This window comes from Larimichthys crocea, chromosome II (genome assembly GCF_000972845.2).
Source record: "Larimichthys crocea isolate SSNF chromosome II, L_crocea_2.0, whole genome shotgun sequence".
Classification (NCBI taxonomy): Eukaryota; Metazoa; Chordata; class Actinopteri; family Sciaenidae; genus Larimichthys; species Larimichthys crocea.
This window is the reverse complement of record NC_040012.1, coordinates 1,465,419-1,490,444: the sequence shown is the minus strand read 5'-3', so window position 1 is coordinate 1,490,444 and position 25,026 is coordinate 1,465,419. Positions and strand designations below refer to the sequence as shown.

Sequence of the window (25,026 nt, the reverse complement as noted above, 5' to 3'; positions counted from 1 at the left end):
CTTTGCTAACATTTTCCTCTACCCTACTTCCTCTCTGGAGTCCAGAGCTGGACCTCTTTACCAGTTTGTTGAATCTTCTCCGCTCTCTCTCCATGCTTCTACCTCCCCAGCAGACTAATGCATAGAATAATACAGACGCCATCACAGAGTCATAGAAGGTGTAACAGAGTCCTGCACAGTCCAGAGGTCCACAATCTCCTCAGTAAGTGGAGACGACTTTGACCTTTTTTGTAGAGGACGTCTACGTTGTCCAAAACAGTACAGTTTGTTGTTGAGGTGAACACACAGGTGTCTGTATGCTTCTACCATCTCCATATGGATGTTCACAGGTCTGGTCTGAGGCTTTTTCCACCTGAAGTCACTTACCATCTCTTTCATCTTGCTGGTGTTCATGTGGAATAAAATCTAAATTTAGAGTTTAGAGTCAGAACTCAATTAAATGTTTCACATGTGGCTTAGATCCTCTTCCGACCAGTAACCTCGTGCCTCATTAAAATAATCAATTATTGGTTAATTTGATGAGTCAATGCAGTAGAACAGCAGCGGTCCGGCGGCTTTTATTTTGAAGGTGACTGAGTCAGACCGGATGTTAGGGTAAAGCTGGCGTGCTAACAGCTAACAGCTAGTTAACTGTGATAAAGTAGCAAGCGGCCGCGAGAAGAAGCGGACACACCGACAGACGTTCACCTCCACCTCCACCTCCACCTGCGTCTCATGTCGCGGCTCACCTGAAGAAGCTTCGGGAAGCTGCTCGTGCACGCGCACAGTCTCCATGGCTACGGAAGAGTTCTACGAGGTGACGCGAGATTATGCTAACTGCTAACATGCTAACGGCAGAGTTTACTTTGTGAACTTTACGAACATCAAACAAGTCGAACAAACTAGTTAGTTATCGACTCGGCGACTCGTTAAAGTGAGTCAGAGGATGTCAGCTGATCAAAACTACTAACTAAGTTAGCTTTGGTAACTAGCCAGCAAAGTTAGCTCCATGCTAGCTCCATGCTAACATGTTACATGTGTGTTTATGGGAGAGTTAGCTCCATGCTAGCTCCATGCTAACAGGTTACATGTGTGTTTATGGGAGAGTTAGCTCCATGCTAGCTCCATGCTAACAGGTTACATGTGTGTTTATGCAGTGAAGAGAAACTTTGACCATGAGACAATTTACCCTGAAGCTAACAGTCAATTATGTTATGAATTAATCAGTTAATTAAATAAACTGATGGATCAAACACATCAGCTGACAGGTATGTTCAGGTCACGTGAACAGTCTGATGTTTTTAATTAATGATGTCACCATGTTTGTTAAGGAGGTGAATCAGACAGGTGGCCATATGACTGGGCCATAATATTAGGAACACCTCTCACTTTCCAACAGTACTAATCATGTCATTAGCTGACTGAATATTAACGTGTTATTATCGTGTCACTGACATGTTATCGTGTCACTGACATGTTATCGTGTCACTGACGTGTCATCGAGTCACTGACGTGTTGTTATCGTGTCATTGACGTGTTGTTATCGTGTCACTGACGTGTTATTATCGTGTCATTGACGTGTCATCGAGTCACTGACGTGTTGTTCTCGTGTCACTGACGTGTTGTTCTCGTGTCACTGACGTGTTATCGTGTCACTGACGTGATGTTATCGTGTCATTGACGTGTTATCGTGTCACTGACGTGTTATTATCGTGTCATTGACGTGTCATCGAGTCACTGACGTGTTGTTCTCGTGTCACTGACGTGTTATTATCGCGTCACTGACGTGTTGTTATCGCGTCACTGACGTGTCATCGTGTCACTGACGTGTCATCGTGTCACTGACGAGGTGTTATCGTGTCACTGACGTGGTGTTATCGTGTCACTGACGTGGTGTTATCGAGTCACGTCATTGACGTGTCATCGAGTCACTGACGTGTTATTATCGTGTCACTGACGTGTCATCGAGTCACTGACGTGTCATCGAGTCACTGACGTGTTGTTATCGTGTCACTGACGTGGTGTTATCGTGTCACTGACGTGGTGTTATCGTGTCACTGACGTGTTGTTATCGTGTCACTGACGTGTTATCGTGTCATTGACGTGTCATCGAGTCACTGACGTGTTATCGTGTCACTGACGTGTTGTTATCGTGTCATTGACGTGTTGTTATTGTGTCACTGACGTGTTATCGTGTCACTGACGTGTTGTTATCGTGTCATTGACGTGTTGTTATCGTGTCACTGACGTGTCATCGAGTCACTGACGTGTTGTCATCGAGTCACTGACGTGTTGTTATCGTGTCACTGACGTGTTGTTATCGTGTCATTGACGTGTCATCGAGTCACTGACGTGTTGTTATCGAGTCACTCACGTGTTGTTATCGTGTCACTGACGTGTTGTTTTTGCGTCACTGACGTGTTATTATCGCGTCAGCAATGTGTGGTTAATGTGTCATTGACGTGTTGTCACCTCAGCTTCCTCCTTTTTACATGCTGCAGGTGGAGAGGATCGTGGATAAGAGGAAAAGTAAGAAGGGGAAGGTGGAGTACCTGGTCAGGTGGCGAGGTTACGGTTCAGAGGGGGACACCTGGGAGCCAGAGAGTCACCTGTCCACCTGTATGATCTACGTCCACGACTTCAACCGTCAGTACGCTGAGCGGCAGAGAGACAACACGTTACTGCGCTCCACCCGCAGCTCTCCCAGCCACCACTGCAGCCCCGCCCACAGGCCGTCCTGCAGGCCGCTGCCCACTGCCACCACTCGCAGTGACATCAGTGGAGGTCTAACTGGAGACTGTGATCAGACCAAATCTGCTCTCAGCCCGACTCACCTGCCCCACCCGGCCTCCGTCAGTTCCCAGCAGCCTCTTCTGGCCGGCAGGTTTAGCAGCAGTCTGATGCCGGCGTCTCTGGCTGGTTCAGCCCGTCGCAGCGTGGATTTGTCCAAGACTGGCATCAAAATCCTGGTTCCTAAGAGTCCAATGAATAGCCACCTGGACTCAGAGGAGTCTCCCAGTGAGGCTGCTCATGGCTTGGAGGCTGGAGCTCAAGAGGCTCACCTGGTCCCACCTGAGGTCGCCCTGCTGGAAAAACCTGCAGGAGTCCAGCTGGGGCCTGGAGAGGAGAGGGCTCGCATGGGGACCAGGCCACGCAACCAGAACACCCTGTCCCCTCCCCAAGTACCCCTAACACCTGCAGCCTTGTGCTCCTTCGGCAGCACAGGTGAGGTTAAAGGTCAAATACTCAGAGGTGTCCCACTGGACAGAGGACGATATTTTTTGGTCTTGACCTAAAATCTGCCTTCTGGTTCCTCCAGGTAACTCACCTTTGATTGATGCTGTCGCTGCCAATGGGATGTCTGGTGTTCAGAGTGCTGTTGCTGGGGTGACCAGTGCAACGGGGAAACGACGTCTAGAGGAACGCTCAGCTTTCGACAAACGTCTGAGGTTCAGTGTTCGCCAAACGGAGAGTGCTTACCGTTACCGCGACATTGTGGTGAAGAAACAAGATGGTTTTACCCACATCCTGCTGTCGACCAAGAGCTCCGAGAACAACACGCTTAACCCTGAGGTGAGGCCACGCCCATACATGTTTTAACACGCCCCCAAATAAACACTGAACCCTGTGGTGAGGCCACGCCTACACAGGTTAGACACTAAATCTTTAGAAGAGACCACACCCCCAAATAAACAAACAAATAGACTGTTGGTTACTGTTATTCCTCATTAGGTGATGAAGGAGATCCAGAGTGCCATGGCGACAGCAGCATCAGATGACAGTAAGCTGGTGTTACTTGGTGCTGTTGGAAGCATCTTCTGCTGCGGCCTTGACTTCCTGTATTTCATCAGACGCCTGACGGACGACAGGAAGAAGGAGAGCATCAAGATGGCCGAGACAATCAGGTAACCACCTGGAGGAGCAAGGTTGCCATGGCACCCCTGTGTGATGTCGTCATTGGCATCTGATCTCTCTGTCCTGTCCCTGTGCAGGACTTTCGTCAACACCTTCATCCAGTTCAGGAAGCCGATTGTAGCAGCAGTGAACGGGCCGGCGCTTGGCCTGGGTGCCGCCATCCTGCCACTCTGTGATGTGGTGTGGGCCAATGAGAAAGCCTGGTTCCAGACGCCATACACATCTTATGGCCAGACTCCAGATGCCTGCTCGTCCTTCACCTTCCCCCGCATCATGGGCCTCGCATCGGTCAGTGCATCAGTTAAACCATTCCAGGCTGAACCGTTCTGTTCCACTGTTAAACTTTCTGTTCCAGGCTAAAACGTTCTGGTGCATTAAAAGTTAAAACGTTCCGTTTTGTTCCAGGCTAACGAGCTGCTGCTGAGTGGCAGGAAGTTGACGGCTCAGGAGGCGTGTCTTAAAGGTCTGGTGTCTCAGGTTCTCTGGCCGGGAACGTTCACGCAGGAAGTGATACTGCGAATCAAAGAGCTGGTGACCGTGAACTCGCAGGTGATTCTGAACAGGTTCAGGTAGACAGTCAGAGTCCATATAGGTTAGAGGTTGTATAGAGCGTAGAGGTTGTATAGAGCGTAGAGGTTGTATAGAGTGTAGAGGTTGTATAGAGTGTAGAGGTTGTATAGAGTGTAGAGGTTGTATAGAGTGTAGAGGTTGTATAGAGTGTAGAGGTTGTATAGAGTGTAGAGGTTGTATAGAGTGTAGAGGTTGTATAGAGTGTAGAGGTTGTATAGAGTGTAGAGGTTGTATAGAGTGTAGAGGTTGTATAGAGTGTAGAGGTTGTATAGAGTGTAGAGGTTGTATAGAGTGTAGAGGTTGTATAGAGTGTAGAGGTTGTATAGAGTGTAGAGGTTGTATAGAGTGTAGAGGTTGTATAGAGTGTAGAGGTTGTATAGAGTGTAGAGGTTGTATAGAGTGTAGAGGTTGTATAGAGTGTAGAGGTTGTATAGAGTGTAGAGGTTGTATAGAGTGTAGAGGTTGTATAGAGTGTAGAGGTTGTATAGAGTGTAGAGGTTGTATAGAGTGTAGAGGTTGTATAGAGTGTAGAGGTTGTATAGAGTGTAGAGGTTGTATAGAGTGTAGAGGTTGTATAGAGTGTAGAGGTTGTATAGAGTGTAGAGGTTGTATAGAGTGTAGAGGTTGTATAGAGTGTAGAGGTTTTATAGAGCGTAGAGGTTGTTTAGAGCGTAGAGGTTGTATATATTGTAGTGTTTATACATTCTCGAACTGACACTGTGGTTCTGGTTCTGCAGGTTCTTCGGGAGTCCAAAGCTCTGATGAGGAACACCAGCCGCAGTGCTCTGGAGCAAGCTAATGAGCGTGAGTGTGAAGCCCTGAAGAGAGTTTGGGGCTCATCACAGGGAACTGACTCCATTCTGCAGTACCTGCAGAGGAGAACTGAGATCTGCTAGAACTTGGACCAGAACAAGGAGCAGGACTGACTCAGCAGACTCTGAGCTGGAACCAGAACCCTCCTTATGTTCTAATATTAAGTTATAATCTGAGCAGAACCTTTGGTTCTACAGAGTTCCACGGGGTTCTGTTCTTCAGCTTCCTTTGGGTCATAACATCAAAGCGATCATCACAGATTATAACAAATGACCCATGAATGTTGGTCCTACAAGACCAAACCGAGGGCATCAGAACCAGTGCTGGTTTGAAAAGAATCTGAACAGACGACCTCGGGGGTTAAACAGCTCAATACATCATTGGTTGTGACCCGTCGGTACTGGACTATTCCTTTAGAAGGAGCTGACCTCTGAACTTATCCCAGAATTCCCTCTGATTTTTTTCTACAGTAAGAGGAGGCTGGAGTCGGACTCTGCTGGTTCTGGTTCTGATACGAGTCTGCGGCTCCTCAGTCTGTCCTCTCTTAGACCAGGTCCATGTCAACAGGGTCGAGATGAAATGATGGTGTCAGAACTTCATCATAGCAGCTTCTATAAAATGTCAAACCTGACTCAACTTTCTGTATCCCTTTCAGAATAAAAGTGTTTCTATGGACAGACATTCAAGACTATTACTGTGTAAACTTCATCAGCTGAATGACATCACAGGTTCAGTGAGGTGGAGGTAGGCGGTGTAGCTCTGCCCTCAGGTGTGGTGAACTGTGCAGCCTGCAGAAGCTGAAGGCTCTGTCAGTGTAGTGTCATCCAGCAGGTTGATGTTTTAATTATAAATTATAAATAAATATAAATTATAAATTATGAGGCTCTGAGCAGGACCGGGCTCTGGACAAAATCAATTTGTCTCCTGTAAATTAAACTTTATGTTGTTTGATATCAAAACACTGAAAATAAAATTCCACAAAATAAAACAAGAATTTTGTCACAGACCTCTACAGACCGTCTGTACACACAGACCTCTACAGACTGTGGCAGATATTATTTCAATAAAAAATGAATGAGTTGATCAGACTGTTTTTATTCTGACATTGTTTAAACATTCTTTAGTAAATCATTTTAAAGACAAAAGTCAAATATTAAATTTAATAAGTGAAATGTGATGACAGGCGAGCGCCCTCGAGAGGCCCCAACAGGAAGGACAGGTGAGCTCGAGGCAGCAGGTAAGTAACTCAACATTTCTACAACAAAAAAACCCAGCAGTTGATGACATCATCACGGCGGACAGGTGTCGTGTGCTCCTGTAGCCAGGTGGAGGTGGTAGGTGTGGTCGTGGAACATTAACAGACTGTAGAAGTTCTCTCCTCCTCTCAGCACTCCGTGCTCGTTTCCACCCCATGACACTGGACTGTCAGCAAAACCGTGAACTGTCAGCGACACCCAGGACGCCAACCGAGGCTGCTCCAGGTAACACCTGCAGGTAGAAGATCGCCGTCAGACCAGCTGAGAAAGACTGATTAGATCGGGGTCAGTGAGTCAGGATGGGGTCAACGTGAGTTCAGCTGACCTGATCTGCTGGATGAGTCGGTGGATGTCTTGAGGAAGCAGCAGTCCGCAGACGGAGACCCTCAGAGCTTGACTTAACGTGGTGTTTGGCTCAGGACACACGAGGGAGGACAGGAAGCTGTTGGATGAGTTCTCACTAAAACCACAGAAGAAGTCACACAATGTAAGAACACACGTCACAAGGTCACGTGATGTGTCATATGACGTGTCATATGACGTGTCACATGAGGTCACAGTTTGACGTCCATCCTCATACCAGCTTATGTCGGCATCCACAGCTCCAATCCACTCCAGGAAGCTGTGGGGGTCACATGACTGCATGGAGGGGCAGGACAGGTGTGTCAGGGTGTGACTGCTGATCTCAGGTCTGTGCTCCGACCAATCATAGCGAGACAGGAGGGCCTGCAGAGATGCTCCACCTCCTGCAGGGCATACAGCAGAGGATTATATACTGCGGTAATATACTGCGTGTTGCAGCGAACCGAATTTCAACATGACCTAGTACTGGCTTAGCATTAGCTGTTTGATGAAGTAAAACATTTTCCATCAGTAGCTGCGTTCCCATGGAAACTGTGAAACATTGATCTGGTTTTGCTTCTCAGGTAAATGTACCTGTCTATTATTCATTTGAAAGCCTTGTTCTTAGCCTCACTCACCCAACCTGGAAAACATCACAGCCAATTTTATTTGTTACAGTATATCGAGCTCCAGGTCCTTATTCTGAATTTTTATCTGAATTTGCAGAATTTGCATCAGGCTTGATCCTTAAAACAGATACAGTAATTATTGTAGGTGATTTTAACATTCATGTGGACAACCACAATGATAGTCTTAGTACTGCGTTTATCTCTCTATTAGACTCATTGTCTGAACCACACTCTTGATCTTGTTCTTTCATATGGCATTGAAATTGATCATCTAATAGTCTTTCCACAGAATCCTCTTCTGTCTCATTAATGCATGTCACTAACTAAACTTCTTCCCTGGAGTTTCTGTCTCTGTCATCCAGCAGGTTCTCATGGATCGTGGCTGCTGCTGTGGTCCTGCATGACGTCCACTACACATATTACTACTGTCATTATTGCTGCCATATCTCCATCACAGTTTATAGTTAGTTGATGATTTGCTGCTGCTGAGCATCTGTGTCTCTCTGTCTCTATCACAGGTTCCACTGCTACTGTAATCATTTTATCAGTCATTGTAATTCATTGTCATTTTATCAGTCATTGTAATTGTACAATATGTTTGTGTTGATTTGTTCTGTACACGTGACATCTATTGCACGTCTGTCCGTCCTGGGAGAGGGATCCCTCCTCTGTGGCTCTTCCTGAGGTTTCTTCCACCTTTTTTCCCTGTTAAAGGTTTTTGTGGGCAAGTTTTTCCTCACTGGAACCGAGGGTCTAAGGACAGAGGGTGTCACTCCCTGTACAGATTGTAAAGCCTCAGAGGAAAATGGACTTTGTGACTTTGGGCTGTACAAATAAAATCTGATTTGATCTGACATCCTGTTTTGGATTCCTCGCACCTTTGATTGGTGTAAAGGGCGTGGTTTAAACAAACGATAGACGCTACCTGTTTGATGATGTAAGTCTCACCTGGATGATGCGACAGCAGGAAGTCTGTCTTCAGTTGAAGTCGTGACCTCAGACCTGTGAGGAGTCTCTGGTAGCCCCGCCCACCAGGAGCCATGCTGCTGTCCGTCAAATCAACAGAGACGACTGAAACATATGAAGCACACATATGTCAGTATTTAGATTACAGATCTAAAACGCACCTCCTGGATCAACTGATCAAGGTCAACCTGAACCAGGTGGATGCCAACACACCTGAGGCCTCATATACGAATACTTACATGGATTTCCACGTGAAACTTGGCGTACGCCAAAACCCAGAAACCGTCATACGCACAAAAAAATTCAGATGTATCAAAGTGTGCGTACGCATGGACCCAAGCACGTTTCTTTTGTACATCCCAATCAACGTGGAATTGAGCGCACGTGCAACTCCTCCCTGTCCACGCCCCATTTACATATGCAAATCTATTTAAATAGGCCCTGGACCTGAGATTCACCTGTTTGTCCGATCAGATAACGCGATGAACAACGGAAAGAAAATGAATTTCACAGAGTCTGAGCTAAAGATTCTAGTGAATGAAGTGGAGATTCTGTTTGGTTCCTGTCAACAGGGATAAATATGACCAAAAAAAAAAAGACGTGAGTGGGAGTGTGTGTGTGAGGCTGGAAATGCCGTGGGATCCGAGCAGCGCACACACAGGTGTGGACAGGTGTGGCGCCGTGGCTGACATTTTGCATCCGCTTTTACTGACAAGAATACTGAACACAGGGAGACAATTAGGGGCTTGTTAGAAAGCTCTGCAGCTCTAATTTCACCAGCAGAAAATAAAGAAAAACAAAAACATGATATCTGAATGCACACATGCCCAAATATGCATTTCGCTGGTTTACATACGGGACAATTAAACGAATAGAAGCCACCCACCGCGCACCGTGCCAGCCTCCAGCCTGTTCCCAACCATGCATGTCGTGTGCTGAACCAGGCCACCTTGCCACGATGTTAGTTAGCTGCATTTGTGCATCACATATGATTTGAACATTGATGAAAATATTTCCTATTAACATAAATAAATTCATCCTGTGGTTTTATAGCAATGTGTGTGCAGTCAATAGCTCCAATTACATCAGGGAAACCGGCTCTCTGCAAACTGCGCTTTAATGTCGGCCTGTTGAACAGCACTGTATGGGAACCTGATGTACCAGGAAGACATTCGGATGATTCCGTCCCACACAGCTGGCATGGCTCGGCTCAGGGTTGACTGGCACACTCCTGACCGATCGGCCAGCTCCCGCTGGAATGCCCCTGTTGCCAGGAACCCCAGCGTGGTCAGCATCTGTGTGGACACAGATAACCCCTGGCTCCTCGCCGTGTTGCGCTCTGCACACAACTCCAGTAACACTGGCCTTGGTAACTGAAATCGGCTTATGAGCCAATTATCATGGTTTGCAAGTAAATCCTTGCGTTCCTTAAATCGCTCACGTCGGATTGCACCATTTACAAGGTCCTCTAACAACACTAACGCTGCCTTTGTTAATATCATTTTCTTCATCACATTGTGCATGCTTTTATATCCACCTATATAATTGCAAACACCTGCGTGTGTTAATAGTTCATAAGTGTGTCACTGATGTGCACATCACTCTGATGACTACTTGTTTTCACATTATTAACAGTTTCCCAGCGTCACCTCTAAGTGTCGCCAAAGGAACAATAGCTGTAGAAACGTGCGTACGACAGCTATGAAGCTGGCGTGGGGCACGCACATTTCTACGATTGTTTCACGTTTGATACATCTGAACGTGAGCGTGGAAAAGGACGTACGCAACCTGTGTACATGAGGCGCCGGGACTACAGAACCTGTAAGAACATGTCAGCTTTTTCACATCAGTCAAGAGAAGTGATGTTAGGATGTCGTTGTGATGTCATCGTTCAGACCGTATCTGCAGTTTGTTCTGTGGTTGAATCTTGACGGTTTCCCTTCAACTCCCAACAACTCAAAGGCGTCTTTATCAAGAGAGAGAGACAGGTGACCTGCAAAGAGACAGAGAGAGAGAGACAGGTGACCTGCAGAAAGAGACAGAGAGACAGGTGATCTGCAGAAAGAGACAGAGAGACAGGTGACCTGCAGAGAGAGAGAGAGAGAGAGACAGGTGCATGTTTACCGTTTGGTGTCAGAGCGACACAGCTGTCTTCATCAATCCTCGTCCTGTACGACAAACCATACACACTTCCTGAAACACATGAGAAACAATGTGTATGGACAGGTGTGGATAGGTGTGTGTGAGCTGTATCACGTGTGGACAGGTGTGGACAGGTGTTACCTTGGTACACAGCGCTCTCCAGGAAGTGTTTGTCCAACAGTTCGTAGACCGGCAGCTTCCTGATCAGGTAGAAACTGTTGAAACTGTTGAATACAGTGTCCAGGTGAGCAGGGGGGGAGCTACACTCTGGCAGCAGTACAGATACCTGCACAGGTAAAACAAACACCTGAATATTTGTCAATAAAGTTTATCTGATTTGTTCTGAATTCAGACTTTTATTTTGAAACACCGTGTCTCACACGTGCTTGTTTCCTGTTTTTATGTTAGCAGGCTAGCTGTCCGTGCTAACCTGCTGCTAGCTGACACGCTAACTCGTCACCTTGTAGCTCAGGTGTAGCTGCTCCACCTGCGAGCTCAGCCGGTTCTTCTCATCCCGGAAACTGGACCGATCCGAGACCAGCACGGACCGCGGAGTCCGACCCAGATCAGCTGACATCTCCACGAGGACTTAATTAAACTTCAATGAACTCTCTGAGCAGGACGCTCACGTACACTTCCTGTGGGAGCTTTTCAAAATAAAAGCTTCTGTCTGAAGATCTACGGTTCCTGTCTCTGTCGTACTTCCGGCACCGAACGGCAGTTCGCCGGAAGTCTCTCGAGGTAGTCATGTGTTCAGACCCGGAAGTGAAAAGAGCACGTTACTGTAGCACGGATCGGATCAGTTCGGATCAGTACGGATCAGTTCGGACCGGTTCGGGTCTTCGTTTCGGGTTTGGAGTCTCTGCTGGTGTGTGTCATGTCGGTCGTCGGGTGCGTACCTGGACAGTTTGATGATGCAGAGGAGGACAGGTGAGAGTCACGTGTCTGTAACAGAGATGAGCAGCAACGTTGCTGTGATGTTACATGAATGTTTGTCTGTGTTAGATTAAAGATGAACTTCATATAAAAACATCAGTAACCAATACAACCATTATCAACGTTCAGACAACGTTCAGACAACGTTCAGACAACCTTATCATACTGAACAGTTACCTAGTTTGGTTTAATGCCATAAGATCACCTTTTTATCGCTCTCCATAACTTTCATATGATTTTAGAATAAGCTGTAGAGAAATGCTCGTCTTTATTTGAAGCACAAATATAAAAAGAAAAGTAAAAAATAAAGTGTTTAAAGTGCTTCACTGGGCTGAAACTGAACATTGAGCAAAACAAACAAACAGAGAAACAAAAAAACATTTCATTGCTATACATCGGGTTGACGTTTAATCCATTTTTCTTCATGAGAAGAATTTCTGATTTAAATTTGGTAAATGGCAACTCCTCTTCGGCAATGTTGTATGCAACATTAAATTTGATTATTATTTCTGATTCATCAGAGGACCAGATTATTAATTATTACGGTCTGCTGCTGAAACGCAGCCGGGAGAGGGGCCGCTTTCTCTACACACTGTCAAGGCATATACTGTGTTTTTTAGACATGTTGTATTTTTTTAAAGTTTCGATATGAAATGCTGTTGACCCGCTTACGAATGCACCGGCCATATTCTGATGCACTCCTGACAGTACCAGACATCCCAAGTTCCAAAAAGTCATTTCAGGGAGATGGGGGGGGGGGTGGCGGCGTGATGAACTTGGCATACCTCGACATGTCGTTTGCAATCATTAAGTCCGCCGTGGGAAATGCTGAAATCACTGTTGCACACAGTGCACCTTGCCATGGTGTCATCATTCCTCACTTTAACAAGACAGGTATACTTTCGTATACTCTGCTGTAAAATGAGTTTTGTATTTTTTTTTTTCTTACTGGGGATTCGCCCTCTGCCATTTCGCGAGCTGCCTTGATTAATAATAATAAGTCGGAGAGGTACATCGAAGTCCCTCCCACAACGAAAGCTTATTGGTGTATTTTGCTGACCAAACCAATCGGCGCGCTCTCTCTCGCAACCAGTCGCCCTGAACCCGAGAACACGCTGAACAGAGTTTTCGCTTGAATGCATGCACGGGTGCTTCATGTAGCTCATTGTATCTCAGTCTCACGCGCTCACCCCCCTCCCCTCCTCTCGCCTATGCCTGCGCAATGTAACTGAAAGTAATCCGAGCATGATGCGCGAGGTACTATCTTTTCTTTATGCTCGCATTTTTTTTAATCTCTCTCGCGTAATCCAAAATCCGGGATGTTTTACCTAGCTCGCGGGCATCAGGGAGCCACTGTTAATATCAGGGAGACTCCCGGAACTTCCGGGAGACTTGGGATGTCTGCTCAGTACACACAGTGCATTGCGTTACGTCCTTTGTCGTACCTCAGCCAGGGAAACTGTTTCAGTCAGTCCTGTCTGAAAGAATACATTTTAATACAAATAATTAATTTGAGTCTCGGGCCGGGCTCTATCTCAGACTTAGTTGTCTCCTCTGGTTCTGGACTGAGGCTTGGCATCTTACCAGGGACCGAGGGCTCCGTGTCTGGGCTGGATGGACGCTCAGTAGTGGGGATGGATGAATGACAGCAGCAGGGCTGGTTGTAGGCTTAGTTTTCGTAATGAAAAAACGTTCAATATATCTGCCTCTCTTCATTTTCCCTACAACAAGACCACAGCCAATCAGAGGCAAAGACCCGCCGAGCTCTGTCTCTGATTGGTTTAGACCACGATATGATCCTACCATGATCATAGGAGAACCCAAAGAGATGATACACTTGCAAAATACATTTTTTCAGTTTTCAGCCGGGCAGCGTCAGCTGCACCAGTGCGATGTGTGTGTATATATATATATGTGTGTGTGTGTGTGTGTGTGTGTGTGAGTATAGACAAGGAATTTTTTTGGTGCAATGGTGCATAGTGTAAGGATGAAATAATAAATATAAATATACAGTGTGCACAGTATGACAGTATGAGTGTAAATATTTAAACAATTCATTACGTGCCCATAACAAAACAAGATAAAGGATGTCACATGACCACAGTGTGACATCAATATAATCCACAAAGATAAACTGAGTTTCTGTACAAACTTTTCATATGTGACACAAAGCAGCTGACTGTGCTAACATGTTACATGACACAAAGCAGCTAACAAGCTAGCATTCACTAAGTGTTGAAGTGTGGGCAGAGCCAAAAAATTATGAATTAAACAAACAAATCATCATCTGTGAACTAGTGATTCACGATAGGAAAATTTCAACCAATACGATAACCGATAACTTCATATTTCAACCCGAAAGTCCCCCATATGGGAGACAGCGTGAGATGCATTCACAATACAGATGATCAGCATCTGCCAGGAAGCACCAATCCTGACATATGTAGCATACCAAACTGATGGAGAAACTCAGCTAAAAGCTCTACCAAGCATTGCCACCCAAATGAAACAGTTAAATACCCAAGCAGTTATCTGGGCATGTAACAAAAACACGAAAACAGTGCATGTCAATGCCCTAATGCATGCAATTTCATAGTGCTTCTGCTAATTTCACCACCTAAACCAAACCAGACAAACGTTGCGTGAAAGCAGAGACTCCGTGATTACGAAGAGATGTGTCTCATCGCTGTGCGTTGAAAACTCGGCAAGCTAGCCCCCAAAGAGTAGCAAAAAAAAAAATCCACAAAACGACACAGTATGTCTGATCTTTGCTGTTTTGTGTCAGAAGTTCTATTCATCATGAAGGTCCTGGTTGTTTACATAAAGACAAAGGGGCTTTGAAAGAGAAGTGTGACCTCTTGGTACAATATACTACCTTTGGGTTTATTTCATTCTGGATCCTCATTGGTGGGTCAAAGGTGAATGTGGGCGGTACTAATCGATTCTCCTGACTCTGATTGGTTCAAATATGGCGTCGTATTAAAACTCGAAGTCTTTTTTCCTCCTCTCGGAATCTTCGCTGAACAACTTTTGCAAACAGCAATGCTGTTGTTATCTTCTGCCACACTGGTGAAGACATGTTCAGTATTAGTCTGGCAGAGACGGGCCAGGCTTGGGTCCTGACAATAAGGCGCGATAGCTTTTGGGGCTACTCGGCCTGCAAACTATTTCCCCAATTTCATTAATTTATCAGATCTTTTTATCGGTTAAAATAAATCAGGTCGACGTTACGTAATTTATCGGCCGATATTTATCGGTTCGATAAATATCGTGCAACCCTACCATGAACATCTGTTAAACTCTGAAGTCATTGTGAACATCTGCAATCTGTGATGTCATTCTAAACGTCCACACTCTGTGATGTCATTCGGAACGTCTGCACTCTGTGATGTCATTCAGAATGTCTGCACTCTGTGATGTCATTCTGAGCGTCCCAATCTGTGATGTCATTCGGAACGTCTGCACTCTGTGATGTCATTCTGAACGTCTGCACTCTGTGACGTCATTCTGAACGTCTGCACTCTGTGACGTCATTCTGAACATCAATGTATTGTATTTTATTTTTCATGTTTTAACTGGCAGCCATGTTGGATGTGTGTCTTGTCTGCAGCGCCCAATCAGACTTGTCAGTTATGCAGAGTCAGATGAGTGATGTCACTATGCAGCCTTCATCAGAGCAGCAGCAGGATGACGATTATGACGATGATGAGGATGAGGAGGTCGATGAAGATTGGGCGTGGGGTTCTGGAGATCTGACTAAAAAATACAACCGGACGAGTGTGAACTCTCAGGTCAGACCTCTGAAAAAATACAATTATTGATTGTCAAACATGGTTTGTGTTCAGTCAGCTGACTGCGGATCTGCTTTCTTGTTGGTCAGTCCAACAGACAGAATCCGTCCAATAAGAATCTGCCATTGACTCCATCTGACAAAGCTCTGAGGAAGTACGAACACAAGATCAACCTGGGTAACGGCTATCGTTTGATTAATGCTTGATTATTAGATTAACGTTTATTGAATATTTGATCAATGTTTCATTAACCTTTGAACGTTTGATGAATGTCTGATCATCAATCCTCAAAAGTCCTACTGATTACTGATGTATTGATCAGTCGTGTTGATAATTGATCAGTCGTGTTAATTGATTGAGTTTGTTTGCCATGATTTCAGATAAACTGAATTTCGCTGACTCAGTGATCAATAAAGTGATGACGATGCAGAAACAGAAAGACGCCAACACGTATGTATGAAGTCAGTGCTTTTTACATCACAGGTCATGTGATGCTGTGTCTAATGTTCTGACTGGCTGCTCTCTGCAGGTACAGAGTGAAGGACAAATCAGATCGAGCCACTGTCGAGCAGGTGAGCAGTAACATGCTTTATAGGTTCATTAATCTTGATTTTTGGATAGTTGATCAGGAATCCATAAATCGATCAATATTTGCATTGATTCTTCTGCAGGTTTTAGATCCTCGAACTCGAATGATTCTCTTCAAGATGTTGAGTCGAGGAGTCATCAGTGAGATCAATGGCTGCATCAGTACAGGGAAGGAGGTGATTAATACACTGATCAATACACTGATCAATACACTGATCAATACACTGATTACTAACTCATGTTCTTCAGGCGAATGTTTATCATGCCAACACATCAACTGGAGTGAGCCGAGCGATCAAAATCTACAAAACCTCGATTCTGCTGTTTAAAGACCGTGACAAATACGTGAGCGGAGAGTTTAGGTAAGACACCACAGAAGAAGAGTTCAGGAGAAACACATAAGAAGAAGAGTTCAAGTTCTTCTGTTGTTCTGCAGGTTCCGGCATGGTTACTGTAAAGGAAACCCTCGGAAGATGGTGAGAACGTGGGCAGAGAAGGAGATGAGGAACCTCATCAGGTGAGAGCTGTCCGGTGACACACAGCTCATCGTTTCAAACATCTGGATCCATTGTCGATCTCATCTCTGTGATCTAAATGACAAGTAGAACCTTTGCTCAGTGGCAGGTAGAACCCAGTAAACCTGACTCGGTGTGTTTCAGACTGCAGACGGCAGGAATCCCGAGTCCAGAACCTCTCCTTCTCAGAAGTCATGTTCTGCTGATGAGCTTCATCGGAAAAGAGAACAGGTAAGAATCAATTGGAGTGATTGATCTAAGACTGATTAATTATGACTGTCCTGTATTGATCTCTCTCTCTCCTGTATTGATCGATCAGGCCGGCTCCTCTGCTGAAGAACGCTTTATTGTCGGACTCAAAGGCCCGTGAGCTCTACCTGCAGGTTCTACAGAACATGAGAAAGATGTTCCAGGAGGCCCGACTTGTCCATGCCGACCTCAGCGAGTTCAACATGCTGTAAGAGGCCAAGCCATTAACAAAACACACAGACAACACAAACAACTCCTTCAAAATAAAATTCCTGACTATCTGCAGATATCACGAGGGAAACGCTTACATCATCGACGTGTCACAGTCGGTGGAACACGATCATCCTCACGCTCTCGAGTTCCTCAGGAAAGACTGCAGCAACGTGAACGGTGAGACTCGATTGAGATTGGTTCTCATCAGACTGTCGTCGGACTGTCGGCTCATTGCTTGTGTCTTTTCTTTTACCTAGAATTCTTTGTGAAGCGTGGCGTTGCGGTGATGACGGTCCGAGAGCTGTTTGACTTCATTACTGACCCGTCGATCACCTCCCATAACATTGACCAGTACCTAGAGAAGGTCTGAACACTTCCTGAGAAAATAATAAGTCCTCATGATGTAAGAACATGACAGGAACAGTTTGCGTGTCTGTGATTGATCAAATAGGCAATGGTGATCGCAGCTGAGCGGACGTCGGAGCAGCGATCAGATCAGGACCGAGTAGACGAGGAGGTGACGGACCGGGGTGGTAATTATGGCCTTTGTGGACTTTGTTTGACCTTCCTGTAACAGGCCCTGTCCCCCCGTCTCCCTCCAGGTGTTTAAGAAGGCCTACATCCCCCGCACGCTGACAGAGGTGAGTCATTACGAGCAAGACGTCGATCTGATGAAGTCGAAGGAGGAGTCCGCCATCCGAAAAAATGACGACAATGTAAGAAATAGACAAAGTTGACACCATGTTCAAGAACCGTTATCTGATCCTAAACCTGTTTGACCTTGGATCTGTTACCAATGTGACACCTGTAACAATGATGATGATGTTAATGTTGTTCAGGTTCTATATCAGACACTGACCGGACTGAAGAAGGATCTATCAGGAGTTCAAACGGTACAATTACCTCATTCCACCTGATTCAAGATTAGCTTAGCTTAGCAGCGTACTGCAAATTCTGATTTTCTTGTAGAGCCGCATAGATTTTCACATTAAAAGCCTCAGAGGATCATGTGTCATGTAATCACAGTAGGTAAATGTGTAAACGTGTTTTCTGACTGTCTGACTCCTCAGGTTCCTGCTCTCCTGGAGGATGAGTCTTCATCCTCAGAGGAGGATGAAGAGGACGAAGAGGATGAGGAGAAAGATGAGCAGCAGCAGAGTGAGGAAACCTCCATGGACAAAAAGGTGTTTTTATATAAATTCTGTTAATCAAGTTTTAAGCCCGAACACTCAGAACAGGTGACAGGTCAAGTAACTGATGACGACAGATCAGCTGAAAGGTCAGGTCTAGACTGGACTCGTCCTGACCATGAGAAAGAAGGTTCCTTTAAGAGACAGAGACCTGGTTCAGAACTGGATCATGATGATGAAGTGTGATGCCTTACTGTTTGTTTGTTCGCGTTTCAGGAGAAGAAGAAGATTGTAAAAGAAGCTCAGAGAGAAAAAAGAAAGAACAAAGTGCCAAAACATGTGAAGAAGAGGAAAGAGAAAGTGTCTAAGATGAAGAAAGGAAGATGAGACTTCCTGTTTATTTCACAACTTAGGCTGCTCCGACCACCACGACGTCCTGCCTAAACATGGACTCTGTCATCTGACTAGTGTGGACGTTGGCTAATCCCAGCGCAGAGCTGTCGACGTTTGAGCATCGAAGTACGTTTGGCAGAAAAATCGGAATCCACGACTTAATGTTCAAAGTTTTAACTGTCAGTACTTCTGGCAGTAGTTGAATAAAACATTTAATCAGGCGTGTTTTTATTGTCCTGTTGTCATTTTCTGTTAATGTGTAACTACCTATAAGTCACAGTTGAGCTGAAGGGGCTTTACAGTCTGTTCTGTGTTGAACATCGTCAAGAATAACACTGATACACACGTGTGACCTAAGTAAATGTGTGTGTGTGTGTTATCTGTGTGTGTGTGTGTGTGTGTGTTATCTGTGTGTGTGTGTTGAGTTTAAGAAGTGTGACTGATAAACTGTCACCAGAACAAAACGTCTCAGTCTGAAATCAAACACTGCTTATACAGATTAGACTCGCTGTAATATCTGTACATACGTCAGTAACAATGATGTTTGTATTACAGACAGGGTGGTTAGGGAAAGGGAACTGAGCCCATCCCCTGAAGGGGACAGGAGGTGTGTAGCCCTTCCCCCAGTTTGTCCTGCCACCCTGGTCCCAGCTGCGGTTGCATTGGCTTCTGCGTCTATAGCACACCATCGTCCAGTCTTCCCATCAAAGTATCCCATAGTTACTGGGATTGTCCAAAAAGCAAAAAATAAAAAAAATCCTTTCAATGCAGCCTTTATTTGTTCTCAAATAAATGTTTAGCAGGGAGTATTTCAACTCCCCCTCGGGGGTCCCAAGGCATTCCCAGGTTAGATCGGCTATGTAGTCCCACCAGCAGGTACATACCCAGAACACCTCCAAAAAGAAGGGCTCAGTAGGATCCTAATCAGATCCAGAACCACCTCAACTGGCTCCTTTTGATGAGGGAGCTTGTACCCTCAATCTTATTCTTTCAGTCACTACCAAAGACCACAGGTGAGGATTGGAAAATAGACGGACTTGAAAAATTGAGAGCTTCAACTTTCAGCTCAACTCCTTTTTCCCCACAACGATTTGGCACAATGTTCTCAATACTGCAGATGCTGCAACAAATAAAACAGCTCACGCTCCATTTTCCCATCATTCCTTTGCTTAGGGCAGCAATCCGTTCCACCGTTTTCTGGCTGCTTCACACTGAGCTGCAAATCGCCCCAGTGAGTACTGAAGGTCATAGTCATAGTAGTCATGAACAGAACCACATCATCTGATAACAACAGAGATGCAATCATGAGGTTCCCAAACCGGACACCTTCCACACCCTTGCTGTGCCTTGAGATCTGTATGTACTGAATTATTTATTAAAACATTTCAAACATTTACATCATGTTTTAATTTCAGCTTTAACAGGAACACATCTACTTATGGAACTGTTGTCTCTAGGGAAATATCAATAACAACACCTGTACCGGAAGTAAAGATGTGCTTACAATGTGAAATTAAAAACAGAATATGTAAACTATAATAAGAGTTGACTTAAAAATGTTTGAAATAAAAGCATTGAACAGAACTAAAGGTCACTGAAATATTGCTGCTGATATTAGTGTTTAATGTTAGAGTAAGCTCAGATGTTCTTTAAACCTGCAGGACACACACACACACACACAGATACACTGTGAAATCTCTCTCTTTCTTTCTAAAAGAGTTACAGTGTGAGGTTGTCTCTGAACAGGATGTTTGTTTGCAGTCAGCTGACCAGTCTCATGTGCCGCCACTTTCTTGTCACCCGGTGACCAGGTGACATGGTGACCCGATGACATCTGACCCCCTTTAACCCCCTCTGTAAAAACTGTGACTTTTCTCTGAGAAGTTCTGCAGGAGGAGACTCCTGTTACTGGGCAGAACAATGAGGATGAGGAGGATCCATGCAGTCAGACTACTGGCTGGTTGTGTTGCAGGGAGGCGGGAGCTGAACTCTCATTGGCTGCTTATTGAATAAAATGAGAGAAAAATTCAGAAAGTTCTTCAGAAATTCTCAAACCTCAGGTACAGACACTGGACCTCCTGCTGCTCCTGTTCTCCTGCTGCTCCTGTTCTCCCATCTTCTTATTACTTTGACCTTTTGAAATCTTCTGCCTTCTTTTCATTTTCTTCTTCTTCTCTCTGACATCTGTTTTTCTTCTCTGACAGGAAGTGTCACTCATCGTCATCATCATCATGGCTGACTGGACCGACTGTCTGAACTTCGGCATCTCTGTTGCTAAACAAGCCAGTGAGGTAAGAGTGGTGTCACTGGTGTCACAAATCTGAATTCTGATTGGTTGTTGAAATCTTCTTGTTGAGTTTGATGTAAAATTCTGACTAATGATAATTATAGAAATCAGACGTGAACAACTTGGTTAGCTCTATGGTTAGCTCCATGATTAGTTCTTTTAGCTTCATGGTTAGTTCTATTATTATGTTGTTGGTTGTCATGGTGATGACAAAGAGTTCAGGTTCAGGTCAGTTTTGAAACATTTTGATAAAAACATGGTGGAATGAAAGTTTTTTGTGTTTGAGCTGATGACCTTTAAATAATCTCAACTGTACTTGTCTTTCACTCTGTACAACTCTGTAACAGTGACAGACAGACAGACAGACAGACAGACAGACAGACAGACAGACAGATGCATGCACTCACACTGTGTGGCCTTAATTTTTTAATTTTATTTCAAAAATGTCAGAATTTCAAATGTGGGCCAGTGGGCCGTTTTCCACTTTGTCTCAGTCCATCTTAAATGAACTTAGTCCATCTTAAAGGAGCTTGGCCCACCTTAAAGAGTTGCTGTGTAGTTTGAGCTGTCATTTGTGCAGTCAGAGATAAAGTGTGTTCGATGGTTGAAAGTGTTCCTCAGCCCATGCAATGATGTCCATGACAGAATCCTGTCTGTGTTTGATGCTCTGCTGTCTGCAGGCCTGAACATCACTGACACACGATTGGTTTTCAGACTTGTCCCTTTTTACAGAGCTTTCTTCTGAATGGCTTAATCTTTGAATGATATGGTGACAATATTATGAAGTGTAGACAATGAAATCCACAGATTCTTTGTCAGTTTATGTCCACAAACATTATTTTTTAAATTGTTTCTCTATTTCTCATCTCCAGTTCTCATACTGACAGTACTCATACTCCTGTGTGTTTTTCAGATTGTTCTGTCAGCGTTTCAGCAGCAGAAAGAAGTGAAGCTGAAAAGTTCTCCAGCTGATTTGGTGACAGAAACGGATCAAAGAGTTGAGAAGATCCTCATCTCTGCCATCCGGAATAAATACCCAGAACACAGGTTCTACTGTTATCTACTCTATGAACAAAACAGTAAGTGAGCAGGTTAGCAGTGCTGTTGTTTGACCTGTGACCTGTGACCCTCAGGTTCATTGGGGAGGAGTCTGTAGCAGCAGGTGAGTGTCTGGAGCTGACTGACTGTCCAACCTGGATCATTGACCCCATTGATGGGACAGTTAACTTTGTACACAGGTGAGAGGCTGAGGCTACCATGATGTCACAGAGCATTGTTCTCACTCATTTGTTCCTTCATTTTGGTTTTAATCAACACTTCCTGATAATGTTAGGTATGACTCATAAAACCATTGTTATAACTCATAGAAAACGTTTTGTTGCTATGGTAACTGGCACTGAACTTGGCGTGTGGTTTCTCCTGACAGGTTTCCGTTTGTGGCTATCTCCATCGCCTTCACTGTCAACAAGCAGGTAAGCTCACCTGTTATTACAGGTCAGAGGTCAGACAGGAAGTGTACTGACATGTTGCTGTTGTTGTCAGACGGAGTTTGGGATTGTGTACAGCTGTGTGGAGGACAAACTGTACCACGCTCAGAGAGGAAGAGGAGCATACCTGAACGGACAGCCGCTGCATGCCTCTGGGCAGGAAGGTGACATCACATGCATGACATCACACACACATGTGAATCACACTTGTATACCTGTTCTAAAGTGGTGTTGAATCTGTTTTTACTGTTGGGTGTCCAATCAGATGTTAGCAAGTGTGTGGTAGTGACGGAGATAGGGGCGGAGCGTGATGACCTCGCTCTATCCACCATGACCTCCAACATCTTTAGGCTGCTGAAACTACCTGTACATGGGTGAGAAGATGAGAAGATGACAATCTCTGTCGTCAAACAACCAATGATATATCAGATTGTTTAACATTTGTTTTATGTTCTTTTTATTATGTTTGTATGTTCGTGTCCATGTGTTCTATCCTCTTAAACTTGTTGTTTACTAATCTTTTAAAAGTTCCAGTGTCCGTGTGTTCTGACTAGGGCTGCAGCTATTGGTTCTTTTTGAAGTCAAGTACTCTACCGAATATTTCAGTGGTTAATCAAGCAATTGGATTTTTTTTAATTTTATGCATTTTTAAACAATATTATTGCATAATGTGTGACAGAAATGACAGGCCTGTTAAAACCGAACAGTTGATCCCAAATTTCACATCTTTTGCCTTTTGTGGACTGTCTCTTTACTCTCTTCCATAGTGCCAACTTTTTGGCTCTGAGTTGCGGAACTTAAATTAAATTGATTACTAGAAAAATTTCTAAAGAAATTGTGAGTGAGTTGCCCCCATACATTCAATAGCTGTCAGTGTGTGTGTGTCTCTGTTAATGAGAGAGTTTTACAAAGTCTTTTATTTTGAGGGGACTCTTATTTTGAAAGCCTTTTGTCTTGTCTCTGTGTGTGTTTGTGTCTGTCCATCTTTTCATCTGTCTGTGTTTGTATCTGTGAAAAAGAAACATAAAATGGCATACATTCAAACTGTATTATTGACAGTCATTGTTATTATACGGAGAGTTCAATAAAGCTAATCACAGTCAGGCTTGGGGGCATGCTTTGGTAGCCAGGTAACCAGGGCCAGGTGGTGGCCACCAATCAGAGCAGAGCAAGCAAGCGCAGCAGCTCCTGTGACATTTGACACCGCTGAGAGAGAGAGAGAAACTGCTGAAAGTACCTTTCTTTTTAACATGGCAGTCTATAAGGCTGTGGGTTGGTGTTGCTAGCACATAATTGTGTCTCCCATCAAAACTATAACTCAGAGCTTTAGCAGATGAATGTGAGTGAGACGACAAATTTCCCTACGTTTCTATGTATAAATTATTTCTGTAGAGTGACATTCGTGGCCTCTGCAGCAGTTTACAAATTTATTTTTTCTCTCCCTCTCAACTCTAACTATGTCACGCACTCTAGCCTCTCCATGAACTAACATTGGGGGCAATTTTTGCCTTGTTTTTGCAGAATAATTCGAAAACCGTTTGGTGAGACTCTTAGAAAAGTCATAGCATAGCGATCCCGGCCGAGCCGGTCATTTTCTTTCAGGCAAACTCAATAAGAATAAGCCTGGTTTATAGTATATAGTGTGCTTTGTCAAACACACTCAATTAAGTGGGGAAGCAGAGACTATCCAGGTGAAATCACAGACTAAACTTTGATAATCTACCTGTGTGTGTTCTGACTGTTTATTTCATGTACCAGCTTCTAAATCTGAGTCTGACTTGCAATTTACACTGCAAAATAGTGACACGAAGAATTTTGTGTCCGATGAGAGTGAGTGCTGTTAATCAGAGAAATAAAAAGTTATTTCCTGATTTTTTTCACATTGGTTACATTCAGCACGTATATACATGCCCACGGCAACCCACCTCAGCTCCCCTCACCCCGCCTGCCATCAGACAACCCTGCTAAAAGTTGCTGCAATCCCTGATCCTGTCTGGCTAAACAAATACTCAAGGCAAAAAAAAAAAAAAAAATCAAGGATTTTTCTGTACTTATATTACTTAAATTACTCGAGTAATTCTAGTTCTGACCTCTGTGTTCCTTACATGCCATTGGCACATTCTAGTGTCCGTGCATTGGGGACAGCAGCAGTTGACATGTGTCAGGTGGCGACTGGTGGAGCCGATGCCTACTATCACATCGGGATGCATTGTTGGGATATTGCTGCCTCTGCAATCATCGTCCAAGAAGCTGGAGGTGTCATCATGGATACAGATGGTCTGTATTTGCCATGTGATCTCATATGTCACCTTGTGTATACCTGCAGGTGGCATGTATTTCTCTCATTGGTCTGTGTGTTTCCTCAGGTTCAGAGTTTGACATGATGTCCAGAAGAGTCATTGCCGCCAGCTCCTCCTCTGTGGCCTTGTGTATCGCTCAGGTCATCCAGGTGTTTCCCTGTCGCCGTGATGATGAAAACTCCAGCAGGTGTGTCTGTGGAGTGACAGGTGTGAACAGAGTGTAGTGACAAGAGATGTGACAGAGGTGTGTCAGAGAATCATGTCATAATCCTGATTTTTAAAATAAAGCCTGAAACCTCTCCTGATGTCACTTTTGTCTTAATTTGTCCTTTTTGAATGAAAAAACAAATAATGTTAGTTATATTAGATATAAACTATGCACAAAAAGTAAGGGATTTAGGGTTAGGGTTTAGGGCTAGGGTAGGGTTAGGGGTTAGGGTTAGGATATGGGGAATACTCCCTCCGGTACGGGAGGGAGGGTGCACGGGCCCTCCACCCAGTGGGCCAGTCCCAGGAAGATTGCTG

General features: G+C 44.6%; 4 protein-coding genes across 7 annotated transcripts; 3 read left to right on the top strand and 1 right to left on the bottom strand.

The window, feature by feature from the left end:
- The first annotated feature begins 564 nt into the window (after positions 1–564).
- cdyl (chromodomain protein, Y-like) lies at positions 565–5,963 on the top strand. 2 transcript variants are annotated; one of them, XM_027288997.1, is made up of 8 exons: positions 565–796; positions 2,481–3,204; positions 3,299–3,552; positions 3,712–3,884; positions 3,972–4,182; positions 4,300–4,443; positions 5,202–5,268; positions 5,748–5,963. In XM_027288997.1, the coding sequence occupies exons 1-8, from the start codon at positions 773–775 to the stop codon at positions 5,858–5,860; spliced, it is 1,710 nt and encodes a 569-aa protein (XP_027144798.1). In that variant the 5' UTR covers positions 565–772; the 3' UTR covers positions 5,861–5,963. The 2 variants fall into 2 exon arrangements, with proteins under 2 accessions (XP_027144798.1, XP_010746253.1); XM_010747951.3 differs by having other exon boundaries at positions 566–796; positions 5,202–5,958.
- On the bottom strand, positions 5,748–11,305 carry rpp40 (ribonuclease P/MRP 40 subunit). 3 transcript variants are annotated; one of them, XM_027289004.1, is made up of 8 exons: positions 11,073–11,305; positions 10,754–10,898; positions 10,595–10,663; positions 10,368–10,496; positions 8,453–8,575; positions 7,114–7,279; positions 6,859–6,993; positions 5,748–6,765 (listed from the first exon to the last, which is right to left on the bottom strand). In XM_027289004.1, the coding sequence occupies exons 1-8, from the start codon at positions 11,187–11,189 to the stop codon at positions 6,567–6,569; spliced, it is 1,083 nt and encodes a 360-aa protein (XP_027144805.1). In that variant the 5' UTR covers positions 11,190–11,305; the 3' UTR covers positions 5,748–6,566. The 3 variants fall into 3 exon arrangements, with proteins under 3 accessions (XP_027144805.1, XP_027144806.1, XP_019123371.2); XM_027289005.1 differs by having other exon boundaries at positions 10,368–10,463; XM_019267826.2 differs by lacking the exon at positions 10,368–10,496.
- A 47-nt stretch (positions 11,306–11,352) lies between these two features.
- riok1 (RIO kinase 1 (yeast)) lies at positions 11,353–18,652 on the top strand. The gene is made up of 17 exons (XM_010747953.3): positions 11,353–11,542; positions 15,159–15,339; positions 15,429–15,516; positions 15,720–15,789; positions 15,869–15,911; positions 16,011–16,103; positions 16,177–16,289; positions 16,364–16,444; positions 16,587–16,673; positions 16,762–16,899; positions 16,978–17,081; positions 17,162–17,268; positions 17,356–17,421; positions 17,507–17,620; positions 17,744–17,797; positions 17,975–18,088; positions 18,311–18,652. The coding sequence occupies exons 1-17, from the start codon at positions 11,490–11,492 to the stop codon at positions 18,419–18,421; spliced, it is 1,617 nt and encodes a 538-aa protein (XP_010746255.2). The 5' UTR covers positions 11,353–11,489; the 3' UTR covers positions 18,422–18,652.
- Positions 18,653–20,412: 1,760 nt separating this feature from the next.
- LOC104932671 (inositol monophosphatase 1) lies at positions 20,413–24,806 on the top strand. The gene is made up of 9 exons (XM_010747960.3): positions 20,413–20,487; positions 20,632–20,718; positions 21,628–21,761; positions 21,848–21,952; positions 22,141–22,186; positions 22,257–22,365; positions 22,467–22,575; positions 24,327–24,478; positions 24,568–24,806. The coding sequence occupies exons 2-9, from the start codon at positions 20,659–20,661 to the stop codon at positions 24,723–24,725; spliced, it is 873 nt and encodes a 290-aa protein (XP_010746262.1). The 5' UTR covers positions 20,413–20,487; positions 20,632–20,658; the 3' UTR covers positions 24,726–24,806.
- The last annotated feature ends 220 nt before the right edge of the window (positions 24,807–25,026 follow it).